Source organism: Pan paniscus, chromosome 12, assembly GCF_029289425.2.
Source record: "Pan paniscus chromosome 12, NHGRI_mPanPan1-v2.0_pri, whole genome shotgun sequence".
Lineage (NCBI taxonomy): Eukaryota > Metazoa > Chordata > Mammalia > Primates > Hominidae > Pan > Pan paniscus.
In genome coordinates, this window is record NC_073261.2 from 79868593 (window position 1) to 79878875 (window position 10283).

Below are 10283 nucleotides of genomic sequence, written 5' to 3' on the forward strand. Positions count from 1 at the left end.
TGACCTCAGATTTGCTTACAAATCCCAGCTGGAATGAAGAACAGTTGCTTCAGGGTCTGGGCAGGGCTCCAGGTTGACAGACACATTTTGCCCACCAAGCACTCCCTGCGGCTGCCTCCTCCCTCTCATGGTGCTGTGGATTTGGTACTTCCCCAAGATACTCACAAGCTCATGTGGGCAAGGGCCCGAGAAGAGATTTCCCAGCTCACACTTCCTCTAAAGATCCTTCCCAGGCCAGGCATGGTAGCCCATGGCCATAATCCCAGCACTTTGGGAGGCCAAGGTGGGAGGATTGCTTGAGCCCAAGAATTTGGTATCAGCCTCAGCAAAATGGTGAGACCCATTTCTAAAAATGAAATAAAGACCTTTCCCACGCCCACGAATATACAATCACCAGTTTGGAAATGTCTGCTTCCCAAAGGTCATATGGAGAGGCTTCTGGGATGCTGGTAATGTTCTCTTGATCTCGATGGTGGTTACAGGATATTTGCCTCGTAATATTCATTAAGCCAGACATTGCCGTTTCATGTACTCGTCTGACTGCATTTTGTATTTCACAATTTTGAAAAAGGCAAAAAAGAAAAAAAAAAGCCTCCCTTCCATCCCCAAGCCCTTAATCCAATCAATCCACGTTAAAGGAACACCTATCTGCACCCAGCCCCTGCTGGGGAAGGAGAGTCTCATTTTCAAAGAAGTTTCCTAGAGGAAGCAAAAATAACTGGAAAAACAAACACCGAATCCAGCTCTGAATTGTATCTGGAAAACAGACCATGCTGTCATTTGGAGGAGGAGTCCAGAGATCAAGGAGTGGTGGGACTTAAACTGGGCCTGAATATATGGGCAGGATTTATTAAGTGGAGGGAAACATTATAGCCAAGACAACAGCGTGAGCCAAAGCTGTTAAGTGGGACTGAGGCCATTTTAGGGGGGAGGCCCCAGTCGTGAAGGGTTCACGAGAGCCGAGTCTGGCTTGGAGGGCCCTTTCTGCTGTCCCCAGCAAAGGCGGAGTGGGTGCCACTTAGAGCATCCGCCTGCTTCAGCAGGGTAGAAGTGTCTGAGCCCTCGTATAAGGACAGGCATGTGCGTTTCACATTTCTTGGTTTGTTTTGTTGTTTTGCTCAAGTCACAGGCCCATGTGGGCTCATAATCTCCATCCCAGACAGACGAGAAGTTACATCTGCTAGACACATTACATGGGCACACGCTTTCCTGCAGAGGGACTTGCTCAATCCCTGCCTTTTAACCCTGCCCTGCCCTGCAGCTGCCTTCATGTCCCAGCACTAATGAGCTATTTAGAAGTGGGAGTGCAGGGAGGGTACACAAGAACTCAGGATGCAGATTCAGGCACAAGGATGTGTGACAGGCTGTGAGATGACTTCCACCTCATCCCCAGTTCAGAGCCCTGGGATTCAGGAACTTCCACCACCATCACAAAGGATATGACTGGTCACCTGAGACTGTGGGCAAAGGTACCATGAAGTGTTGTGGAGAGGAGGGTCACCAACTCCAGGCAGGGCTGCTAAGTTTATTACAAACAGGCAAGACTAGAATATGTTTCCACTTTAGTGAGTGGAAACCTAATCATTCATAGGTATCCTGTACACATAGAACAACTATGATGAAGAGTGAGGCCTAAATCAGAGGAGACGAGGACAATAATAATAGTAGTAGTGGTCATGATGGTAATAATAACTACCAGACATGAAGATTAACCATGCCTAGCATTGTGTTAAACGTCTCACTTCTTTCATTTAATCCTTACAATAATCCAATGATGTGGCTGCTATTATTTTTATTATACAGATGAAGAAACTGAGGGCTTGAGGGGTATACTGCTTTGCCAAAGTCATACAAATGGTAAGTGCAGAACCAGGATCTGAATTCCGTCAGTCTGACTGCAGAGCCCACGCCGACGCCGTGGAAGCTGGTGATGCCCATGAGGCCCTGTCTGGGCATGAAGAGGATGCCCTCCCTCATGAGCTGGAACACAGCATCCCCCGTTGTGGGTGTGGCTCTCTTAAAGACCATCTGGTGAATTTTGCTTGTGCTGGTTTCTTATTAAACAACCTTCAGATTTGGCTTCACGTGCAACTCACATAGAGGGAAAGGAGACCATGATCCGCCAACATGACAGCTGTATTTTTCATTAGTAAATTAGCAAACTGGCTGCCTGGGTCACCATGCATACCTGTTAAGGTGAGCCCGCCCCAGAGCTAAAGGCTACCATGTGCCAACTTAACTGAGATTCTGAGAGTGCAAGGATAACCCCCGTCATGGCCCCGGGTGCCAAGGAAATCCCTTTTAGCCTCCTCTTGGCAGACTTGGCCAGCCTTCCCCAGTGACAGCCTGGCTCTTTGGATTCAAGCTGCCTGGTCAGACTGCAAGGGTCATCTGTACAAAGAAGGAAGCAACAGTGCCAGGTTCCAGCGTGCATTCCAAGTTCCACATTCTGTGTGCAGACTCCCAACGCCAGAGCAAAGGCAGGCCCCTGGCAGGGGACTGGTAAGGCTTCACCTGATATATTTCTTCCTATATACACATAAACTGGGGCTTCCTGGACCTTGTACTATGTCTGCTTTCATTGACAGTGGTTCCTAAAGCTGGTCAGCATCACGGTTACCCGGGGAGCCTTAAAACACACACACACACACACACACACACACACACACACACACACACACACACACACACACACTGTTGACTTGTCTTATTTAGGAGCAGAAAATGCTTTTGCTGTAGTTACAAAATGCAGGTTTTTTTAAAAAGTACATCCTAAAGTAATGAGGAGTGGATGGGCCAAATAAATTTTCTTTCTGACTCCCAATGACATTTTGTAAGATTGAACCCAAGGGCTTGGTCTTTGTCACAAACACTGGGTGGTTTTTCCACCAAGCTTGGGAAGTGGTATGGGTTTCTGGGATAGCATTTGTGTGTGTGTGTGTGTGTGTTGTGTGTGTGTGTGTAACAAATGTTTAAGAGTATGGTACAGTACTGTTAACTGTATGTACGTTACTGTACAGCAGGTCTCTAGAACTTTTTCATCTTGCATCACGAAAACTACACCCATTGAACAGAACCCCATTTCCCCTACCCCTACCCCTGGAAACTGTCATTCTGTTAATATTTCCTGGTTCCATGAGTTTGACTACTTTAGATATCCCATAAGTGGAATCATGCAGTATTTAATCTTCTATCATGTGCTTATTTTACTTAGAATTATGTCCTCAAAGTCCATCTATATTGTAACACATGACAGGATTTTCTTCCTTTTTAAGGCTTTATAATATTCCATTTTATGTATACACCACATTGTTTTTATCCATCCATCAGTAAGCATGTAGATTGTTTCTACCTCTTGGCTATTTTGAATAATGCTTCCCTGAACATTGGTGTGCAAACATTTCTTCAAGATTCTATTTTCAGTTCTTTCGAACAGAAGTGGGATTGCTGGATTACATGGTAATTCCATTTTTAACTTGTTGAATAACCACCATACTGTGTTCCATAGCAGCTGCATCATTTTACATTCCCACCAACCCAGTGCACAGGAGTTCCAGTTTCTGCACATCCTTGCCAACACTTGTTATTTTCTTTTTCTTTCTTCTTTTTTTTTTTAAAATAATGACCATCCTGTCAGGAGTAAAGTGATATCTCATTGTGCTTTTGCTTTGCATTTCCTTGATGATTGATGTTGAGCACATGATGTTTTCCTCTGCCTGTTGGCCTTTGTATGTCTTCTTTAGAGAAATGTCTACTCAGGTGTTTTGCCCATTTTAAAATCAAGTTTGTTGTTGTTGTTGCTTTTGCTTTGAGTTGTAAAAGTTCCTTATGTATTCTGGATATTAACTTCTTATGAGATATACGGTTTGCAGATATTTTTCCCACTCCATTGGTGACCTTTTCACTCTGTGGATTGTTTGATTTGCTGCACAGATGCTTTTAAATTCTATGCAATCTCATTTGTCTATTTTTGCTTTTGTTGTCTGTGCTTTCTGTGTCATATCCAAGAAATCATAGGCAAGACCAGTGTTATGAAGCTTTTCCCGTTTGTTTCTTTCTAGGAATTTTATCGTTTCAGGCCTTATATTTAAGTCTTCAATCAATTTTTAGTTGATTTTTGTGTATGCTTAAAATAAGGGTCCAATTTCATTCTTTTGCATGTGGATATCTAGTTTTCCCAACACCATTTATTGAAGAGACTATCTTTCCCCCATTATGTAGTCTTGGCACCCTTATTGATGATCATTTGATTGTAAATGTGGGGTTTATTTCTGGGTTCTTCATTCTTTTCCATTGGTCTATATATCTAGCTTTATGCCAGTACCATACTGTTTTAATTACTTTAACTTCGTAGTATATGTTGAAGTCAGGAAATGTGAGACCTCTAGCTTTGTTGTTCTTTCTCAAGATTGTTTTTGGCTATTTGGGGTCCTTTGTGATTCCATATGAATTTTAGAATTCTCCCACCCTATTTCTGCAAAAAACAGCATCAGGATTTTGATAGGGATTGCACAGAATCTGTGGATCATTTTGGTTAGCATGGACATTTTAACAATATTAGTTCTTCCAACATATGAACATGGGATGTCTTTCCATTTATTTGTTTTTAACTTCTTTCAGCAATGTTTTATACTTTTCAGTAAACAAGTATTCTAGTTCCTTGAGGTGTAAAGTTAGGTAACTTATTTGAGAGTTTTTTTTTTAATATAGAGGTTACTACTATAAAGTTTCCTCTTAGAATTGCTTTTGCTGCATCTCAGAAGTTTTGGTATGTTGTAGTTTCATTTTCATTTGGTCTCAAGATATGTTCTAGTTTTCTTTTTGACTTATTCTTTAAAAATTTTTTTTTAGAGATAGGGTCTCATTCTGTTGCCCAGACTGGAGTGCACTGGCACCTCATTAGCTTATTACAGCCTCGCACTACCAGGTTCAAGTGATTCCTGCTTCAGCCTCCCAAAGTGTTGGGATTATAGGCATGAGCCACTGCACCCGGCCTGACTTATTCTTTAACCCTTGGTTGTTCAAAAATGTGTTGCTTGATTTCCACATATGTGTGAATTTTCTAATTTTCCTTCAGCTATTGATTTCCAGTTTCATTCCATACAGTTGAAAAGATACCTGGTGTGATTTCAATCTTCTTAAATTTATTGAGATTCGTTTTATAACCTAACATGTGATCTGTCCTAAAGACTGTTCCATGTGTGCTTGAGAAGAATGTGTATTGTGCTGCTGCTGGGTGGAAGGCTCTGCATATATGTCTGTAAGGTCCATTTGGTCTATGGTGTTGTTCAAGTTCTCTGCTTCTTTACTGATTTTCTGTCTGGATATTCTCTCCATTTTGACAGTAGGGTATTGAAATTTCCTACTATTATTGTATTGCTGTCTATTTCTTCCTTTGGTTCTGTCAATGCTTGCTTCATATATTTGGGTGCTCTGATGTTGGGTACATATATATTTATAAGTGTTCTATCTTCCAGGTGAATTGACTCTTTTATCATTATAAAATGTCTTTGTCTCTTGTGACAGTTCTTGACTTAAAGTCTATTTTGTCTGACATCAGTATGGCCACCCCTGCCCTCTCTTGTTACTTTTGCATGGAATATATTTTTCCATCCTTTCACCCTCAGCCTATGTGTGTCCTTAATTTCTAAAATTAGTCTCTTGTAGACAGCAAATAGTAAGATCTTGTTTATTTTTGTTAATCCATTCAGCCACTTTATATCTTTTCATTGGAACATTTAATCCATTTATATTTAAAGTAATTACTGCTAGAGAAAGACTGACTGTTGCTATTTGTTAACTGTTGTTTTTTGTTTTTTGTTTTTTGTCTCACGGCTTTTTGTCTCTCTTTTCCTCTCTTGCTATCTTCCTTGTGTTTGACTCCCCCATACCTGCCCCCAAACCCTGGTGGCAACATACTTCAATTCTTTTCACATTTTCTTTTGTGTAACTTCCAAAGGTATTTTCTTTGTAGTAACTGTGGGCTAACATGAAACATGTTATAATTTTAACTGTCTACTTTAAGTTGATGAATTAACTTCAATCACAAGCAAAAACTCTTTTTTTTACCCCCCAACATTGTTATTTATGTCACAAATTGCATCTTTTTGTATTATGTATCCATTAACATATTTTTATAGTTATAGTTACTTTTTATACTTTTGCCTTTTAACTTCCATACCAGAATTAAAAGTGATTTACATACCACCATTACAGTATTACAGTATTCTGTATTTGCCAATATCTATCTTTACTAGTGAGCTTTACACTTTCGTATGCTGTCTAGTGGCCTTCTGTTTCAAATAGAAAGATTCCATTTAGTATATCTTGTAAGGTAGGTCTAGTGGTGATGAACTTCCTCAGCTTTTGTTTATCTAGCAAAATCTTTACTTTTCTTTCCTTTTTGTAGGACAGTTTTTCCAAATATAGTATTCTTGATTAGCAGGGTTTTTTTTTTCAGCCCTTTGAATATATCATCTTACTCTTTCCTGTACTACAAGATAACTACTGAGAAATCCACTGTTAGTCTTATAGAAGCTCCCTTATATGTAACGGCTCTTTTCTCTTTCTGTCTTTGACTTTTGACAATTTGATTATAATGTGTCTTGATAAGGACTTTTTTGGGTTTATCTTAGTTGGAGTCCATTAGACTTCTTCAATCTGGATAGACATTTCCCTCCCCAGATTTGAGAAGTTTTGGCCATTATTTCTTTAAAAACTTTCTATCCTTTTTTCCCAGCCTTCTTTTGAGACTCCCATAATGCATATATTGGTCTGCTTGATGATGTCCTGTAAGTCTCTTAGGCTTTCTTTACTCTCTCTCATTCTTCTTTTCTTTTTGCTCCTTTGACTGGATAATTTCAAATGTTATATCTTCAAGCTCACTGATCTTTTCCTGTTGAACTCCTGTAGTGAATTTTTTCAGTTCAGTTATTGTATTCTTCAGCTCCAAAATTTGTTTGGTTCTTTTTCATATTTTCTATATCTTTTTCGATATTCTCATTTTGTTCATACATCATTTTCCTGGGCTTTTTGAGCATCCCAGGGAACCTTTTAAAGATACGGCTTCCCAGACCTTACTGGCAGAGATTCTGATTCAGTAGGTGTAGGGTTGGGGCCTTAAAAGCTGTATTTCTTTTTTTCTTTTTTCTTTTTATTTATTTATTTTTTTGAGACAGAGTCTCACTCTTGTCACCCAAGCTGGACTGCAATAGTGTGAGTTCAGCTCACTGGAATCTCCACCTCTTGGGTTCAAGCGATTCCCCTGCCTCAGCCCCCTGAGTAGCTGGGATTACAGGCATCCGCCACCACACCCAACTAATTTTTGTATTTTTAGTAGAGATGGGATTTCACCATGTTGGCCAGGCTGGTCTTGAACTATTGACCTCAGTTGATCCCCCCCACCTCGGCCTCCCAAAGTGCTGGGATTACAGGCATGAGTCGCCACACTAAAAGCTATATTTCTTAAAGATCCTCCAAGTGGTTCAGATATACATCCAGGTTTGGAAACCACTTCTAGTAAAAAGACCACCTTCAATCTCTTCCCCTTCCCTTATATAAGCTCTAGGGAAGTGGGGAAGTCTAGGCTTATATAAAGCATATAAAGTGTTTTGTTGTTGTTGTTGTTGTTGTTGTTTTTGAAATGGAGTCTTGCTGTGTCATCAGGCTCAAGTGCAGTGGCGTGATCTCAGCTCACTGCAACCTCTGCCTCCTGGGTTCAAGCGATTCCCCTGCCTCAGCCTCCTGAGTAGCTGGGACTACAGGCACGTGCCACCATGCCTGGCTAATTTTTTTGTATTTTAGTAGAGACGGGGTTTCACCATGTTGGCCAGGATGGTCTTGATCTCCTGACCTCGTGATCCACCCGTCTCAACCTCCCAAAGTGCTGGGATTACAGGCGTGAGCCACTGCGCCCCGCCATAAAGTTTTTAAATAAAAGCTTCTGGGAAGTGAATAGATAATGGATAGAATATGCAGACAGAAAATCAGTAAAGAAACAGAGAACTTGAACAACGCTATGGACCAAATGGACTTTACAGACATATATGCAGAACATTCCACCCAACAGCAGCAGAATACACATTCTTCTCAAGTGCACATGGAACATTCTTTAGGATGAATCTCATGTTAGGTTACAAAGCAAGTCTCATCTCTCCAAGGTGCCATTTTCCGCTTAGTAGTACTCCTTTTTCTCTGTATCGTTTGAAGGTTCTTACAACCCTCCTACCTCCAGGAAGGATTCAATCCCGGCTGGATTAAATCCTGGCTGGATTAATTCCTTTCTGGATTAAATCCTGGCTGACCATGAGTTTCTTAAGACTTTCCCCAACCCTCCTGACCCCAAATGTGGATATGCTTTCCATTTATGTATTAATTTGGTGTTTCCATTCTGTTGGCTTGCTATCTGAGTCTTAGGCCACTGCTGTGTAGAGAACTTCTGGACTAGCTCTGCCCTAACTGCCTCATTATTATTTGATAACAATGATAGTGAGTGTAGCAGGGATGGAATTCTGGAGATCCTGGTTCAAGTCTCTATTCTTCTAGAGTATAACCTTAGATAAATTGTGTTCCCTCTCTGGACCTCAGTTTCCTCATCTGTGAAGTGAGGGGTATATATACAGTCTCTGCAATCCTCCTCTATAGCCTCTGACTTTCTCTTTCATCCTCTTGTTCACTGGTATAGCTGAGAAAGTGGAGCTCCAGAGACATTCCTGAAATTGTCCTAAGTCAAAGGAGCCAAACGGTGTACGAGCTCCCTCTCTGCCATCCCCTCTGAGAGCAGCCATGGCCCTGAGTGATGTCGATGTGAAAAGGCAGATTAAGCACATGATGGCTTTCATTGAGCAGGAAGCCAATGAGAAAGCAGAGGAAATCGATGCCAAGGCTGAGGAAGAGTTTAACATTGAGAAAGGACGCCTCGTGCAAACCCAACGACTGAAGATTATGGAGTATTATGAGAAAAAGGAGAAGCAGATAGAGCAGCAGAAGAAAATCCTGATGTCCACCATGAGGAATCAGGCGAGGCTGAAAGTCCTGAAAGCCCGAAATGACCTCATCTCAGATTTGCTCAGTGAGGCAAAGCTGAGACTCAGCAGGATTGTGGAGGACCCAGAGGTCTACCAGGGGCTGCTGGATAAACTGGTGCTCCAGGGTCTGCTCCGACTGCTGGAACCTGTGATGATTGTACGCTGCCGGCCACAAGACCTCCTCCTGGTGGAGGCTGCTATACAAAAAGCCATCCCCGAGTACATGACAATTTCCCAAAAACATGTGGAGGTCCAGATTGATCAAGAGGCATACCTGGCTGTGAATGCAGCTGGAGGTGTGGAGGTCTACAGTGGCAATCAGAGAATAAAGGTTTCAAATACCTTGGAAAGCCGACTGGATCTCTCAGCCAAGCAAAAGATGCCAGAAATACGAATGGCCTTGTTTGGTGCTAACACCAACAGAAAGTTCTTTATATAAGCCTCTGGGAAGTGAAGCTAGTGTTGAACCACTAAACCATAAAAGTTTAAGTTTTTTGGGGAAAGGAAACTAGTAGTGTTTCCTCCTCTTTGATGCTCTGATACTGTTCTGTTTTTCTTCATGAAATACCCTTTGGATAGCTAAAGTGTTAACTTTGAAATAAAGCCCAAATTAATGCTCAGAATTCAAATTCCAATTCATCCATACATGCCACAGTTTCTGGTCCATTCTGCAGTCAGGGATAAGGGGAGTGATGACATCTGCTCTTCAGCTTGGCCTCAGGTGGTGAATGTGTGAGATGTGAATAGTGTTCTTGGCCTGTGGATCTGGCCAAGATCCCCCAGTGCCTGGGGGAACTTGGATGCATCTCTTCTGGCCAGTGTGAGGCACCTTCTGGGAGGAGCCAAGAAATACAGATTGTATAATTTTGGTGACTTGGCTCTAGTTTAATATGCATATGAAGTGTGTTTTTCTTTTGTTTCAGCTTCAGTACCCAAACTTATGTTATTTAATGAGGTCTAGAGATCTTCCTCACATGTCCAGAACCAACTTCATGGGCATCCAACCAGCACAGTCACACAGGGGCCCATGCTCAGAAGGGCCCAGCACCTGGGGTTTAGTGATCTGTATTTGCTGCCCTGAAATTCCTAATTTCCACTTTGGATGTATGCTTCGTAAGGGATGCTTGATGGAACACTGGGGCATGTGACAGGGGTTTGGAGCCTTGGCTCACACATGGTACTGACTCCCAAAGCCTACCCACCTTCTTGGGATGGGTTGTTGGCCAACCAATTCCCAGTCCCCTGGTGCCCTGAGGC

The 10283-nt window shown here is 41.8% G+C and overlaps 1 protein-coding gene across 8 annotated transcripts in view; it reads left to right on the top strand.

The window, feature by feature from the left end:
* ATP6V1E2 (ATPase H+ transporting V1 subunit E2) overlaps positions 1–9649 on the top strand; it is a 30380-nt gene extending 20731 nt beyond the window's left edge. For 7 of the 8 annotated variants that reach the window (XM_055108014.2, XM_057301317.2, XM_057301316.2 and 4 more), the window contains one exon: positions 8684–9649. In XM_055108014.2, coding sequence (XP_054963989.1) covers positions 8785–9465 — 681 coding nt within the window. In that variant the 5' untranslated portion in view covers positions 8684–8784 and the 3' untranslated portion in view covers positions 9466–9649. Of the gene's footprint in view, positions 1–1803; positions 2503–8683 lie in introns of all 8 variants that reach the window. The other variant, XM_034953064.3, reaches the window with a different exon arrangement.
* Positions 9650–10283: the final 634 nt, after the last annotated feature.